This window comes from Chiloscyllium plagiosum, chromosome 12, assembly GCF_004010195.1.
Source record: "Chiloscyllium plagiosum isolate BGI_BamShark_2017 chromosome 12, ASM401019v2, whole genome shotgun sequence".
Taxonomy (NCBI): Eukaryota; Metazoa; Chordata; class Chondrichthyes; order Orectolobiformes; family Hemiscylliidae; genus Chiloscyllium; species Chiloscyllium plagiosum.
Genome location: NC_057721.1, coordinates 2,816,346 through 2,832,903, shown reverse-complemented (window position 1 = coordinate 2,832,903; position 16,558 = coordinate 2,816,346). Strand labels below are relative to the sequence as shown.

Here is a 16,558-nt window from a genome sequence, read left to right as displayed (position 1 = left end):
CGCTGCCTCTCTCACCATCTCCCTCCCCTCTTTCTCACTCAGTCTCACTCCCTTTCCCTGTCTCGTTCTGTCTCGCTGCCTCTCACCATCTCCCTCCCCTCTTTCTCACTCAGTCTCACTCCCTTTCCCTGTCTCGTTCTGTCTCGCTGCCTCTCTCACCATCTCCCTCCCCTCTTTCAGTCTCCTCATCTCCGTTTCTTTGTTCTTTTCATATCTCTTTTCTTTGCCTTTCTTTAAGGTGCATTCTCTATCTCTTTGGAGGCAAGCCAGTTCAACTTTGCTTAGTTTTGCAAAAACTAAACTTACCACTCATTCTGATTGGAAAGTGACATTTACATCTGTAAAAACAAAAAACAAAACAGTTCTGGTGTCACACCAAAATGCACTTTCATCTTTGTTCAGGGACAGGGCAACATTTTGACTCTTAGCAAATCATACTCCTCACAATCAGAATAAAAATTGGACACTTATTGACCATCGCTAATTACCCAGAGGACAGTTGAGAGTCCACCATGATTTCAGTGTGATCCACAGCAACTTGTGCAAGAAATTAGAAAGAAATAAAGGATATAGATTTGATTTATATTAACAACAGCATGACCTTTTCAAAAACAAACTTGACTTTTTTCCACTGATTCGAAATCAGTTGGTTGAGCATGACCTTATTTAAATCCTGACAAATTCCACACTTGTATTGAAGGCTCTGCAAAGAACGTACAATTTTCCCAACCCCTTCAGAAAATCAATGGCAGAGCAGATGCTGTTTGCATACTGGTGATAGTTTTGCAGATAGGTTAGAGTTTTGCAGTTGGAGAGGCCCACAACAGCTTCGACAAAAGCCCTTCGACCCATTGAGTCCATGCTGGTTAAAAAGAACCATTCTCTCATCCCATTTACCCAGCACTTGGTCTCTCGCCTCAGCGTCACAAGTGCACATCTGAACCCTTCTTCAATATGACAAGGGTTTATGTCTCTCCCACCTTACAGGCAGTGAGTCCAGATTCTCCAACATCCTCTGAGTGAAAAGAAATGTTTCCTCACATCCCCTCACCTTCTGTTCCTTACCATCAATCCATGTCCTCACCCTGGTCACCTCACTGTTGGAGGGATTAAAGTTTCTTCCCACTTACCCTGTCTGTGCCCCACATTGTTTTATATACAGTATCTCAATTATGTCTTGCCCCTCTCTCAAGACTCCTCTGCTCTAAGGGAAACAACTGTCCAATCTCTTTCCCTTACCAAAACTCTCCAGCCCCAAGGCAACATCCTGCTAAGTCTCCCTCTGCATCCTCTCCGAGTGCCATCACATCACTCCTAGAATGTAGATTCCAGAAGTGCACACAATATTCTCACTGTGTGGCCTAACCAATGTTTATATGGTTCCACTATCACCTCCCTGCTCTTAAACTCATGGCTAATAAAGGTAAGTATCCCCATAAGCCTTCTTAACCACTTTATCCACTTGTCCTGATCGCTTGAGACTGGTGGTCTTGCCTTATTTGACCTGCCCATGTGCATCCCTCACATTTATAACCACAGCATTACGCTTGAGGGGATACAAGTGAAATTGTATTGTATCCATTGCATGGATCCATGCATCCATCCATTGCAGGATTCCAGTTGAACATTGGAGGTGCTATTCATCGACTAACAAATATAACTGCATATGACGGTCACTGTTCCTGTCCAATTAAACCTGGAAAATACATGATTGGCATAAAATTACACAATCATGGCTGGAATCATTTTACTTCAGTAACTGTGCTCTGGCTGAAACAAACAGCCATTCAACTTTCAATGGGAACACATGTTTGTAAAGGTCACCAAATACTTTCCTCAATTATTGTTTGAGCAAGTGAATACATGCAAGGACAAAACCAAAGATCTGCAGATGCTGGAGAACTGAAACACAAAAACAGAAGCTCAGCAGGTCTGGCAGCATTTGTGGAGAGAAAAACAGTTAACATTTTGAGTTCAGTGACCCTTTTTCAGAGTTCTCCCCACAGATGCTGCCAGACCTGCTGAGTTTCTCCAGCACCTTGTGGTTATAACCTGCTATGATAGCTTTCTTTCTTGCATGCTCTCTATGGATGCATCCAGAGCTGCTGAGTTTCTCCAGCACTTTCTGTATTTTACATGAATACCTAGCAGTTTTCCTTGTCCCCTTCCTTAAAACCATTCTCAAATATCAAAAATGACACTTACATGTTGCATCTTGTTTATCAAAAGATGGAACTCCATCGGCTGTGATGCTTTTTCTGCAAAAATAGACAAAGGTACAATCTTGCTGTGAAGTTTGACCATAGTTGAAGCTTATCAATTGTACACACGTGTAAGAAAGTGTGTATTGAAGTGAAGTGATTTATTTTAGCACTATGTACTTTCCACAATTTGAATATCCCAGTTAACAAATGAAGTAATTTTCCTACCTCTTGATAGTATGTCTTTTGCTTTGCGCTGCTGAAAAGAAAAGATAGTTTTGTAAATCGTATCAGAGTCAGAGAGTCCTACAGCATGGAGACAGGCCCTTCAACCCAATCTGGTCCACGCTGACCAAAAGGTTTGTCCACGCCAATCCCATTTCCCTGCACTTGCCCCATATCCTGCTAATCCTTTCCTATCCATACATTTGTCCAAATGTCTTTTAAATATTATTAATGTACCCACCTCAACCACTTCCACTGGCAGCTCATTCCATATGCGTACCACCCTCTGTGTAAAAGTGTTGCCCCTCAGGTTCCATTTTATTCTTTGCCCACTACCCTTAAACTGATGCCCTCTAGTCCTCTATTCCCCAACCCTGGGAAAAAGACTGAGTTCATTCACCCTATCCATGCCTCTCATGATCTTATAAACCTCTATGAGGACCCCCTCAGTCCCCTATGCTCTAGAGAAAAAAACAATCCTAGCTTGTCCAACCTCTCCCTATAACTCAGATTATTGAGTCCTGGTAATGTCCTTGCAAATGTCTTCTGCAATTTTTCCAGTTTAATAACATCCTTCCTCTAACAAGGTGATCACAACTGCACAATCCCCAACTGTAGAATCGCCAGCATCCTGTACAGCTGCAAAATAACTTCCCACCTTCCATACTCAGTGCCCTGACTGGTGACGGCCAGTGGGCCAAAAGCCTTCTTCCCTGCCCTGTCTACCTGTGCCTCCACTTTCAGAGAACCACAAATCTGAACTCCAATGTCCCTCTGTTCCACTACACTCCTTAAGGCCCTACCATTCACCAAGAAACTCCAACCTTGATTTGACTTTCCAAAATGCAAGACCTCACACCTATATATATTAAACTCCATTTGCCATTTCTCAGCCCATTTCCCCAGCTGATCAAGGTCCTGCTGCAATTTCTGATGACCTTCCTCACTGTCCACAATACTCCCTATTTTAGGGTTGTCTTTAAACTGAGTAATCATGCCTTATACCTTTTCATCCAGTCATTGACATGGATAATGAACAGCAATGGGCCCAGCACCGATGCCTAAGGCACTCCACTAGTCACAGGCCTCCAGTCCAACAAGTATCCTTCCACTATTACCCTTTGCTTCCTACCATCAAGCAGATGGTGTATCCAATTTGCTAGCTTGCCCTGGATTCCATGTGATCTAACCATGTTGGACCTTATCAACAGTGTCTGGGCTATCTATGCCACCCCCATCGCTTTAGACATCTCAACCACTTCCACTACCCTTCCTCCTCCCAATCTTCCCTGCTCTATGGAAAACTATTGCAGTCTACCCAATCTTTCTCTATCACTGAAATTCTCCAGCCCAGGGCAACATCCTGGTAACTCTCCCTCTGCACCTTCTTCCAGTCCTATCACATCCCTTCTAGAATGCAAAATCCAGGTCTGCACACTATGCTCTCGCTATACAAGGCCTGACCGACATGTTATTGATCCCCAACATAGTGTACTTGCTCTAAAACTCTAGCCTCAGCTAATAAAGGCAAGTATCCTCAGTGGCGAGATCAATGATGGGGATGGGGTTGGGGGAGGTGGGCAGCGGGGAATAGGTTGATTTAACATAAGGGGCATGAGGTTGTGAGGGGATGTGAGGAAAAGGAAATTCGCCCAGAGAGTGGTGGTGGATCTGGAACACAGCCTGTAATGGTTGAACAGGCAAAAACCCTCATCACACTGATATACACTTGCAGTGCCCAGGCTCTCGGGCCAAGTAGTTGGGTAAATGGGGTTAGAAGTGTGGTTTGTTTCTGATCAGCACAGTCTTGACGGACTGAATGGCCTCTTTTGTGCTGCAGATCCCCATGGCTGCTATGTTCATGTGAGCTTTCTGACCATATTAGTTCTTACATGATTTTGTAATATTCCTCCATTCATTTGGTGGGGGCATAGCTGGCCAGGCCAACATTTATTGCACAGAGGTCAGTTAACAGTCAACCACATGCTGTGGGTGTGGAGTCACACGTAGGCCAGACACACAAGGATGGCAGTATCCTTCCCTGAATGACATTAGTGAACCAAATGTATTTTTCTGGCAATCAGCAACGGATTTGCAGTCCTCAGACTCTAATTCCAGATTTGTACTGATTTCAAATTCCACCATTTACTGTGGTGGGATTTGAACTCGGGTGCTCAGAACATTACCTGGACCTCTGGATTAACTAGGCCGTTCCCCCTCCCAAATTTGCAAGGCCTTGCACAAGCTTCACTTACCTTTGTTGACAATGAAGAAAAATGTTAGCGTCACGATGATTAAAACGATAAGCAAAACACCACTTATCACGTCAACACGTCGACATAAGTTCCTTTGAGCATCTGTACAGTGAGAGAAAAGGTCAGAAATTATCTGCCACAACAGGACTTGCTCATTCTCATAAAATTAAACTCGGAGCAGCATCTTCCATTGATTTAGAACAAACATTTGGCACTATGTTCCCTTGAATGCAATAGCACTGATGATATTGTGTGGCCTAAACGACCACACAGGAATGGGAGTAGGCCATGGAACCTCTCTCGAACATGTTCCACCATTCAATAGGATCCGTGTCTGATCTATGGCTTGGCTCCACATGCCTGCCTTTGACCCTTATCCCCTTAATACCTCTGTCACAAAAAACTTTGGCTGTCCCAGATTTAAAATTTACCACTGATCCACTGCCATTTGCGGATAAGAGTTCCAAACCTCAACCATCTTTTGTGTGTAGAAGTGCTTCCTAACATCTGTCCTGAACAACCTGACCTTAATTCTCAGACTATACTCCAAATTCAAATCTATAAGTGTTCCATCCCACTCACATCTAATCATTCACTGGTAATAGCACACAGAATGTCTGGTAAACATTTTGTCCGAAACACACAAAGAACAAAACTAGCTGGAGAAACCCAGTAGATCCGGCAACTTCTGTGGAGAGAAAGCGAAGCAGAGTTAATATTGCAGGTTGCAAGCACAGAAAGTGTTGGAGAAACTCAGCAGGTCTGTCGGACATAATTGACAATTCTTGTGCTCTCCCTCCACGGATGCCGCCAGACCTGCAGAGTTTCTCCAGCACTTTTTGTGCTTATAACCTGTAATGTTACCTCTGTTTCTCTCTGAAACAATTGCACAGAGAAATGAGGAGACTGAATCGCCTGCTTTTTTTTTCTTTTTCTTGTCTTTTTTGGAGAAAAAGAGCAGAGTCCTTCACTCACGCTGATGAATCTCCTGCTTATTTTTTTTCTTACCAAGTCCCCTTTTATTAACATGTGTAGAGTCCCAGACACTGAAACAGCTCCCTGAGAGCCAGCTCTCAGAGTGAATAGAACCCCTAACACTAATCTCCTGCGTATTTTTTTTCCCCCACAAGGTGTACGAATCGTTATTCAATTTCCACCACCAGGAAGAAAGGAAACACCCGAGTGGCCAGTGACCAGCAGTGCCCTTCACATCAAAGGGCAGTGCTGTGTGATCAAACAGCAGGGATTAAATCAAAATAGAATTGGAGGGGGAAAAAAATGCACTCCACTCCCTATGGCGCCCACCTCTCCCTGAACAACTCCAGGGTGTTGGTTGACACCGCGTGCTCCTTCTCCAAGGACACCCGGGCCCTAACGTAACCGCGGAAGAGGGGCAGGCAGTCGGCCCTAACGACCCCCTCCACGGCCCGCTGCCTGGACCTGTTGATGGCCAGTTTGGCCAGGCCCAGGAGCAGACCCACGAGGAGGTCTTCAGACCTGCCCTCCTTCCTCCGTACCGGGTGCCCAAAGATCAGGAGCGTGGGACTGAAGTGCAGCCAAAAACAGAGGAGAAGGTTTTTCAGGAAATCAAAAAGGGAGTGCAAACGCCCACACCCAATATACACGTGGTCCACGGACTCCACAGCGCCACAGAACAAGCAGTTGGGCTGGGAGTCCGTGAACCACCGCAATCTGCGGTTGCAGGGGACTGCTGCGTGCAGCACCCTCCACCCCAGATCCCCGAGGGAAAGGGGGAGGACTCCCGCGTAGAGAGCCCTCCACTGGGGATCCCCACCGCCCGGTGGCAAATGGGCACGCCAAGGCGTGTCCGGGCGGTGGGTGAGGGAGAAGAGGTGGATGGTGTGCAGCAGCAGTCGGTACAGGGCTCTTCTTTTTATCTCCCTAAACGAAACAAAGTTAAAATTTCGGAGGCGGCTCAGGTTGTGGGGCACAGGCTCCCGCGGGAAGTACGGGACCTTGGGGCCAATGTGAAATTCCGTCCGGGCTGGGGTGAGCCCGGACGGGATCCCACCGCACACCTGAGCGTCCTCCAACTGGTGCACTACGTCGGATCAGAGCACCGCCGTTTTAAGGCGTCGGATGGCGGTGGCCACGTACTGGACGTCTACCGCTGCCCTGCCTGCTATATCCTGCGGCAGCGTCCAGCCCAGGCCCCCAGCACCCAGCACGTCCCCGACCCTGATCACCCTCGCCGCAATGGCCCTCCCCTCTGACAGCCACTCGAACCCGCGAGAATGGAGGTCGGATTCCTGAGCAATGGCTCCCTGACGACAGCCGCTACTCCAGCCGGAGGGTAGGCGCGATGCGATTCGACCATGTTCCAGACAGTGATCAGGTCCTGGTAAAATTCAGGCAGCGTCTGGAGGGTGACCTCCAAACCGTCACGGTCGACGAACAGGAGCTGCGTGTCGTAGTTGAGATTACGCACCTGGCAGAAAAAATATGTCACCAGGACGCACCACCTAGGAGGAAAACAGGAGGCGGACGCCCACGAAACGTACAGGCGGTCGATTCTGGACGCTCCGGCCCAGGTCTCACGAAGGTGGAGGTGATGGAGTCGGGATGGAGATTCCGCCAGATGTCCACCAGGTCAAAGGACTTGACCAAGTCCCCCAACCTCCTCCCCGACGCCCAACCAGTGCGGGCACCGCCGTGGGTCCCTGCCCTCGAGGACGCAGTTAAAATCTCCCCCGAGGACGACACACTCGTTCTCGTCGATGGAGGAGAGGTGAACGGACACTTCGCCGAAGAAGCTCGCTTGCCTCGGCCCGGCCAGGGGAGCGTAGACTTTCACCAAGTGAAGCACCGTGCCCCCCCAGCCGAAACGTCAGGTGAAGCAAACGGCCTGGCATAGGCTCCCTGACCCCCCAAGATCCCTGGCTGAAAATGCAGGTCCAAGATAGCCACCCCGCCAGATCTGCGGGTGAGGTGACTCATGTAGACTCCCCCCTCGCCACTCCAGGAGCCAGGTGGCTTCGTCTCCCGGGGTAGTGTGGGTTTCTTGCAGGAAGCACACCGCATACCTCCCGTCCTGAAGGACCGAGAAGGTCTGGAATCTACACTGTGACTCCCTGCTGCCGTTGATGTTGAGGCTGGCTATAGTTGTCTCCATGTCGGAAGTACAGTTAAAAACACACACACACACATTTACTGGGAGGACAAGGGAGGGGCACAGAAGTCCCTCGCCCTCACCAGGAGTGCCCCCAGGAAGTACCTGACTTGCTTTCGCTCATTCACGTCAATCCCAGGCACCTAGTGAGCAGCGTGGGCCGACTAGTAAACTCTCTCGAATGAGCTCCAGCGGTCAAGTGCCAGTTGGGCTCTATCCCGGCGACTCCAAGTTTCCTCGACAAATTCCCGGAGTTCCTCGAGGGGGGTGAGGGGGAGACCGGTGGGGGGCACTGGGGACTCAAAAATGTCACTGCAGACAGAGTCCACGTCATCCCCGGTGTCCGCCACCGATCCCAAATCCTGAAGGACCGAGAAGGTCTGGAATCTACGCTGTGACTCCCTGCTGCCGTTGATGTTGAGGCTGGCTATAGTTGTCTCCATGTCGGAAGTACAGTTAAAAACACACACACACACATTTACTGGGAGGACAAGGGAGGGGCACAGAAGTCCCTCGCCCTCACCAGGAGTGCCCCAGGAAGTACCTGGCTTGCTTTCGCTCATTCACGTCAAGCCCAGGCACCTAGTGAGCAGCGTGGGCCGACCAGTAAACTCTCTCGAATGAGCTCCAGCGGTCAAGCGCCAGTTGGGCTCTATCCCGCCGACTCCAAGTTTCCTCGACAAATTCCCGGAGTTCCTCGAGGGGGGTGAGGGGGAGACCGGTGGGGGGCACTGGGGACTCAAAAATGTCATTGCAGACAGAGTCCACGTCATCCCCGGTGTCCGCCACCGATCCCAAACCCTCCTCCAGGAGGTCGTCCTCGGTACCGACCCCTCCCCCACCAAGAGAATGGGGGCTGGTCTGGCACTGCCACCTGGCCTCAAACCCCCGGCGACCCTATCCCCAGGGTCACCAGCAGTTCTTCAGCACACCCCTTCCCGGAACGCCCTAAGCTCGGGTCGTAGGGCTGCAGAGGCTCAGGGCCCGGCTCCTCTCCCGACATGGACACCCGGCTCCTCAGGGAAAAGGTCCTCCCCCAGGGCCAAGGCCCCCGGAAAAACAGTCTGGGAGGGAGGAGCGAGGATAACACCTTCCTTCCCTCCACCGCTCGACGACCAAGCAGAGGGTTCTCCGTTGTCGCCTGCATCACGGCCTGTGTGGTTATTAAAGTCCTCCCCAAGGGGCCAGAGGAGTTGTGGCAGCAGAAGGTCCTGCTGTAGCCCCTGGGAGTTTAGGCAGGTCAGGCCGCGGTGCAGGACAGGCAAGAGACAGGATAGGCTCAACGCCACCAGCGTGTTGCTAGGACATCTCTCCCCTCCAAGGGCCGGCACCTCTTTCCCAGAAAAGCAGGGCGAGTCCCAGGTAGGCCCTTGGTCGAGCAGTGGGGGCAGACCTGTTGGGGAGGGACGCCAAGGCAAGTTCCAGGCAGCCCCAAACTTTAGTCCCAGGCAGCAGCAGTGGAGGTGGGCCTCCAGCAGTAGCAGTGGTGGAGGTTGTGGGGAGGGGCCTGAGGCGAGTCCCAGGCAGTGATGGTGGAGGCAGGCCTCAGCATTGGAGGCAGGCCTCAGGCAAGTCCTAGGCAGGCCCTTGGTCACAGTGGTGGGGGGTAGACCTGTTGGGGAAGGTTCCCAAGGCAAGTCCCAGCGGCCCCAAAATGTGGTCCCAGTTAGCAGCAGTGGAGGTGGGCCTCTAACAACAGCGGCAGTGCTGGAGGTCCTGGGAGGGGCCCGAGGTGAGTCCCAGGCAGCAGCAGTGAGGCAGGCCCCAAGCAGTAACAGCTGAGGCAGGTCCGGGCGGGGTCCCAGAGACCAGCAGCGGGAGTGGACCCCAGGTCAGCAGCAACACTCCCTTGATTTGGGTGAGGCCCAGGCTGCAGCTCCAAAAGTAGGCCAAGGGCTCAAAGCTCTCACCTCGTTCTGCCTCTGCCTCTTCCTCCTCCTCCTCCTCCTCTTCCTCCTCCTCTTCCTCCTCCTCTTCCTCCTTCTTCTTCTTCCTTTTTTCTTTCTTCCTTTCTTCCTCTCAGAATGTGGGGCAGCTGGTCCAGGGACAGTCCCCTTCCTCTCAGACACCTTCAAGGAGGAGAGTCCTAGACGCGCACACGCTGATCCAGCTCCCTCAAGAGCCAGCTCTGAGTGAATAGAACCCCTAACACTAATCTCCTGTTTTTTTTTTATTTTATTAAACAAATTACAAAACAGTTTACAAAAATCATTTACAGCTGTACACAAGGGACAGCAATTTTACAAAGGAGAGGAGCAGCAAAGCTAGGCCCCAAACCCTACCGTTCAACCATTTTACAGGGAGAGGAGGGCAAACCTCAAATCCCAGTTCCACATATGACAAGACAGTGACAATGACATTTGTACATTAGACAATACTGTTACATACAAAAGTGCAAATCTCCTGCTTATTTCTGTCAGCCAGGGCTCCCTGATTGGCCCAGGTTAACCATCCCATTCAAGGATCCCACAGTTAATGAGATCCCACCTGGCCCTCATTCCATTCACTACATCACTCCCCCCCACTAAATCTGTTCTTTTTCTTATAGCTTCAAGGTTTGTGAGAAGATTTGTAGCTCGGGTGCTCGTTGTTGTGGTTCTGTTCGCCGAGCTGGGAATTTGTGTTGCAGACGTTTCGTCCCCTGTCTAGGTGACATCCTCAGTGCTTGGGAGCCTCCTGTGAAGCGCTTCTGTGATCTTTCCTCCAGCGTTTGTAGTGGTTTGAATCTGCCGCTTCCGGTTGTCAGTTCCAGCTGTCCAATGCAGTGGTCGGTATATTGGGTCCAGGTCAATGTGTTTCTTGATAGAATCTGTGGATGAGTGCCATGCCTCTAGGAATTCCCTGGCCGTTTTCTGTTTGGCTTGTCCTATGATAATAGTGTTGTCCCAGTCGAATTCATGTTGCTTGTCATCTGCGTGTGTGGCTACTAAGTATAACTGGTCGTGTCGTTTCATAGCTCGTTGGTGTTCATGTATGCGGATCATTAGCTGTCTTCCTGTTTGTCCTATGTAGTGTTTTGTGCAATCCTTGCATGGGACTTTGTACACTACATTGGTTTTGCTCATGCTGGGTATCGGGACAAGTGTGAGTGTGTGGGTCTGTAGGAGTGCGTGTCTGTGCGTGCGCGCACGTGTGTATAATGCCGTGGGATCACCTGTAGTGTGACATGAACCCAAGGTCTTGGTTGAGGCCAACTCCATGGGTACCGAACCTGACTATCAGCCTCTCTGCTCGGCCACTTTGCGTTGCTGCCTGTCCCATAGTCCACATTGGAGGATGGTCACCCGAATGTCCGAGGCCGAATGTCCCGGACTGCTGAGGTGTTCCCCGACTGCGAGGGAACCCTCCTGTCGGGTGATTGTTGTGTGGTGTCAATTCATCCATTGCCGTAGCCTCTGCTTGGTTTCGCCAATGTGTCGAGTAGAGGCTAGTGCCTAAAGCTAGTGCCTCCAATTAAACCTGTTGGACGATAACCCGGTGTTGTGAGATTTTTAACTTTGTCCATCCCAGTCCAACACCAGCTCCTCCACATCATGACTACCTGAACTTGGTATGTCACAGGACCTGACTTTGTGTTGACCTTGCTTCGTACCCATACAGAACAATTTCTGTGGTTTTTGACATGAAACTGCATCTCCTGAAGTAAATTGTCTCTCTTGCTTAGAAGGTGGTGTGTGGCAGACCTGGTGTTCCTTCTACTGCCTCACACCCCCTCCGTCCACCCTCAGGTCTGGGAGTGTCAGATTAAACCTGGCGCAGAATCTTCTCCTTATCAGCATCTTTGCTGGAGCTATCCCTGTAGTTGCATGAAAGATGATCCGATAATAATCAAATATGAACCAGGGCAGTTTGGTATCGAGTGAAGCTGCAGGCTGTTTCTGTAAGCCTGCATTCAACATTTGGACAGCTCTTTCTGCCACTCCATTAGACAGTGAATGTATGGAGTGATCCGAACATACCAAATACCATTCAACTTCAGGAATTACTCTAAATACTTGCTGGTAAAAGACATACCATTGTCCATTTCCAATACTTCCGGGGGTCTGTGTATCATGAACACTGCTCTCAGCTTTTCAATTATCACCCCTGTGTTTGCTGAATGAACTATATGCATGTTTAACCACTTTTATTGGGTATCCACAATGACCAGTTGGTGTAGACCAGGTCAGATCCCCTCAAAACATGTCAAGAAAGCAGCCCATACCTTCACTTTTCTAGTTGTGCTAGGCAGGTGTACAGTGGATATTCCAGGTGAGATGCAGCTGGCTTAACTGTTCAGTTTTAAACAAAACAGGATTTATTTACGGACTACCGAATGAATCACGAGTAAAAGAGCCATGAATTTAGAATAACTTAACCTGTCTGAAAACCCAGTCGACTCTGTCGCAACTTCATGATGCTGTCCCAAATACTTGAAGCATCCTCATAAACACCGGCTTGGCAAAATAACGTAAACTCAAACACAGGTTCTTACAGGAACGATGTCAGAGAGGGAGAGAATCGGCATAGAGATGTTCTCAGGGTCTCCAGCAGTTAAAAAACTTGAACAGCAGCCGCAAACAGTCTGTTTGCTAAAACCAAACCAATCCAAACCCTGAAATTGGAGAACTGATCACTCTCCTTTCATTGTACAAGTGTTTTAAAAGAAAAATTTAAAAGTCTTCTCAAGTTGGGGTGCCTGAGTCACACTTTTTACCATTTTAATGTGTACGCCTGCCTGGCAGAAACATTTAAGCACTATGTCTAATTTCTCCAAGTGCTCTTTATTGGTTTTCCTGGTTATTAGCAGGTCATCCAGATCAAAGGCACCCTGGGGTAGACCTTGTAAAATATTCTCCATCACCCATTGGAAAAAGACAATGGCTGATGATATCCCAAATGGCAATCTTGTATATTGTTACAAACCTTTCTGGGTATTTTGAGCCAAAGAAGTTATATCTTTCTCAACCAATTCTGTCCAATCAAGCTTGGGCCTGAACCTCTTACTACAATCAGTATTTGCACCAACTGGTTCTCATGGGTGACTAGAACCAAAGGCTTACTCTTCATCTGTAACGATTCCCAGGGATGATTTGGAGATGCCGGTGTTGGACTGGGGTGTACAAAGTTAAAAATCACACAACGCCAGGTTATAGTCCAACAGGTGACAATCACCTGATGAAGGACCAGCGCTCCGAATTAAACCTGTTGGACTATAACCTGGTGTTGTGTGATTCCCAAGGATATATTCTCAGCTGGGCCGAGGCTTTATGCTAATGTAAAGGTTGGAGTTCAGAGCTAATCTTGTTAAAGATTGGTTCCACAACCACAGATACAGCTGCACCAGCTGCATGAGAACTAGGTAACCATTTAACCAGCCACTAATTTTAATTGGAAACCAAAATACAGATTCTGGAAATGAGAAAAATAGAAAATGCTTGAAAAGCTCAGCAGGTCTGGCAGTCTCTGTGGAGAGAAATCAGAGCTTAAGTTTCGGGTATTCATTCGATTCATTCTGAGGGTCACTGAACCCGAAACATTAATTTTAATCGGTTCCGATTTTGTTGTCGCTAGGCAATTTAATTATTGCCGATGGACTTTCCAGGAATGGATTCTCCTGGATACTGACCTATGAGTTCTCCCACTGAGGTCAGACCTCGTACAACTGTTTCGCTGTCTCGAGTCTGCATATTGGCGACAAGTACAATGTTGAAAAGTGTGGTGCTGGGAAAGCGCAGCAGGCAGGGGCCTGCTAGCTCAGAGCCAGAAGACCATTTGGGTGTTGTTGTTGGTTGGCTGAGGCCCCTCTACTCAGGGTATGCCCTCTGTAAGGCTCTGCAATTGCCTAGAGTAAGTGGTGCTCCCCAAGCTCAGTTAGATAGACGAGTGTGTCAACCTCCATTGGGATGTCCTGTAGCTCACATTCTTCACCTACTGACAAAGCCAGTTGCAGTGCCATTTGAAGTCCAGTCGGGCTTCATCTAGTCGGCATTTTTGCATGGTTACATCATTAATCCCAAATACCAAACAGCCTCTCAGCATCCCATTCAGGGTTAACCCAAAATCACAGGCCTCTGCCAGTTGTCATAACCTTGTCAAAAATCCCAAAAAGGATTAATCCTATTCTCAAATAGCCAAATAAAACTGATAGCATCTCCATTTGGAGGCTTGAGATTCTTGTACCAAAGCCATCGATTCTTGAAAGATGTTAGTATCTGGTACCTCAGGGAAAGACGGGCTCCTGATAACTGAAATTGCTGCAGGTCTGCAAGCAGTCAGAAGGATTGCTCATTTCTTTTCATCTGCCCCAATGTCATTTGCCTGGAAAGTAAATTTTGCATTCTTAGCATGTACTGGACTGTGGCTTTGACAGCAGGATGGAACAAATCAAACTTCCCAAAAATGCTTAGCGTAACTCAAAGACGACAGCTGTGAGTGAATTTTCTTCAGGAGTCGACTGTTTCTCTTGATGCTGATATAACTGCACAGAGTCTGGTATCCTGTCACCAACTCACTGTTTATTCACACATGTACAATGCATGGGCTCTGACCAGCTAGCTCAGAGCCAGTCTCTAGAATGATGAGACTCTCTGACTCTCCTGTCTGTGTCAACCAGAGCTCCCTGATTGGCCGAGGTTAACAATCCCAATCAAGGATCTAACAGTCAATGAGATCTACCGGACCTTTGTTCCAATCACTTCATTGTCTCTCTCCACAGATGTTGCCAGACCTGCTGAGTTTCTCCAGCACTTCCTGGAGAAGTTATAATGTATAATATTAACTCTGTTTTCTTCTCTCTCTCTCTCTCTCTCTCTGTCTCCACAGACCCTGCCAGAACTGTTGAACTTCTCCAGTACTTTTACTTAGAGTCATCGAGTCATAGAGATGTACAGCATGGAAACAGACCCTTCAGTCCAACCTGTCCATGTCCTCCAGATATCCCAACCCAATCTAGTCCCACCTGCCAGCACCCGGCCCACATCCCTTCAAACCCTTCCTATTCATATACCCATCCAAATTCCTCTTAAATGTTGTAGTTGTACCAGCCTCCACCATTTCCTCTGGCAGCTCATTCCATACACGTACCACCCTCTGTGTGAAAAAGTTGCCCCTAGGGTCTCTTTTATATCTTTCCCCTCTCACCCTAAACCTATGCCCTCTAGTTCTTGACTACCCGACCCCAGGGAAAAGACTTTGTCTATTTATCCTATCCATGCCCCCTCATAACTTTGTAAACCTCTATAAGGTCACCCCTCAGCCTCCGATGCTCCAGGGAAAACATCCCCAGCCTGTTCAGCGTCTCCCTGTAGTTCAGATCCTCCAACCCTGGCAACATCCTTGTAAATCTTTGCTGAACCCTTTCAAGTTTCACAACATCTTTCCGATAGGAAGGAGACCAGAATTGCATGCAGTATTCCAACAGTAGCCTAACCAATGTCCTGTACAGCTGCAACATGACCTCCCAACTCCTGTACTCAATACTCTGACCAATAAAGGAAAGCATACCAAACGCCCCCTTCACTATCCTATCTATCCGCGACTCCACTTTCAAGGAGCTATGAACCTGCACTCCAAGGTCTTTTTGTTCAGCAACCCTCCCTAGGACCTTACCATTAAGTGTATAAGTCCTGATAAGATTTGCTTTCCCATAATGTAGCATTTATCTGAATTAAACTACATCTGTCACTTCTGTTTCAGATCTTCAGCATCCTGCTGTTTTGCGTTTTATATTGGAAACTTTATCTGTCCCAAAGGGGGACTGAAAAGGAAGGAAACTGGATGGCACATGGACTGACTGCAGCAATACAACAAGATAGCTCACAACCGTCTCCTCAGGGGGCTAATAGAGAACGGGCATTATCACCGACCCAGCCAGAGATGCTCATGTCCCATGAATGAATGAAGTCCTTGCTGATAGAACATTCATGGGAATGCCATGACATCCAAGGCTATGACCCTAATGTTGGCAAGTGGGACTAGTATGGATTTATTTTTGACAGTCCAGGCATGATGGGACACAAGGCCTCTTCTGTAAGAATAATGTGGGAATATTCTTAAATATAAATCCGTTTTTAAATCTGTCATTTATTCATCGACAAAGGTCAGGTATTACAGTGGAAAAACATCTCACCTTGTTCTGCTTTGTATCGCCACTCATCTTCCTGAGTAATAGAAACATGTTTACTAAAAGGGGAATACACCCAATCTCCGAAAATCTTTGTTTTATAATTGCAGCTGTAATTTCCAAAGGAGTGAATTCCCAACTTGATTGTAAATGTCGCTGTCTTCTCATCTCTAGTTAGGTGAAGAAACTGTGTGTAATTTTGATGCTGACTGTTATACAGGTAGTAAGTGCCCTCACTGGAGCGAATATCACCTTTGCAAGTAATGGCAATAACTTGACCATCTGAACTGGACTGTGGTGCTGGGAATTTATGAATAGTTGGTGGCGAGGGTCTGTCTGCAATAGAAAGAGATGTCCGGAAATGGCACAGCAATTCACAACAACGATTATACACAGGGACATTTAGACCTTTTGAAAAGTAACCCCAGAGACCCATGTAACTTTCAAAGTTTGTGAGAAGATTTGTAGCTCGGGTACTCGTTGCTGTGGTTCTGTTCGCCGAGCTGGAAGTTTTTGTTGCAAACGTTTCATCCCCTGTCTCGGTGACATCCTCAGTGCTTGGGAGCCTCCTGTGAAGCGCTTCTGTGGTGTTTCCTCCGGCATTTATAGTGGCCTGTCCCTGCTGCTTCCGGTTGTCAGTTTC

The 16,558-nt window shown here is 48.3% G+C and overlaps 1 protein-coding gene and 1 long non-coding RNA gene across 5 annotated transcripts in view; one reads left to right on the top strand and one right to left on the bottom strand.

The window, feature by feature from the left end:
• The window catches only part of LOC122554903, a 51,326-nt gene extending 35,416 nt beyond the window's left edge, over nt 1-15,910 (top strand). The window contains exon 3 of the long non-coding RNA XR_006313112.1: nt 15,489-15,910. This is a non-coding gene — a long non-coding RNA (uncharacterized LOC122554903). The remainder of the gene's footprint in view (nt 1-15,488) is intronic.
• Nucleotides 1-16,558, bottom strand: part of LOC122554902 — a 52,108-nt gene that overhangs the window by 18,666 nt on the left and 16,884 nt on the right. For 3 of the 4 annotated variants that reach the window (XM_043700291.1, XM_043700290.1, XM_043700289.1), the window contains exons 3-7: nt 15,922-16,251; nt 4,682-4,783; nt 2,430-2,460; nt 2,206-2,258; nt 307-338 (exon numbers count right to left, since the gene is read on the bottom strand). In XM_043700291.1, coding sequence (XP_043556226.1) covers nt 310-338; nt 2,206-2,258; nt 2,430-2,460; nt 4,682-4,783; nt 15,922-16,251 — 545 coding nt within the window. In that variant the 3' untranslated portion in view covers nt 307-309. The remainder of the gene's footprint in view (nt 1-306; nt 339-2,205; nt 2,259-2,429; nt 2,461-4,681; nt 4,784-15,921; nt 16,252-16,558) is intronic. The other variant, XM_043700292.1, reaches the window with a different exon arrangement.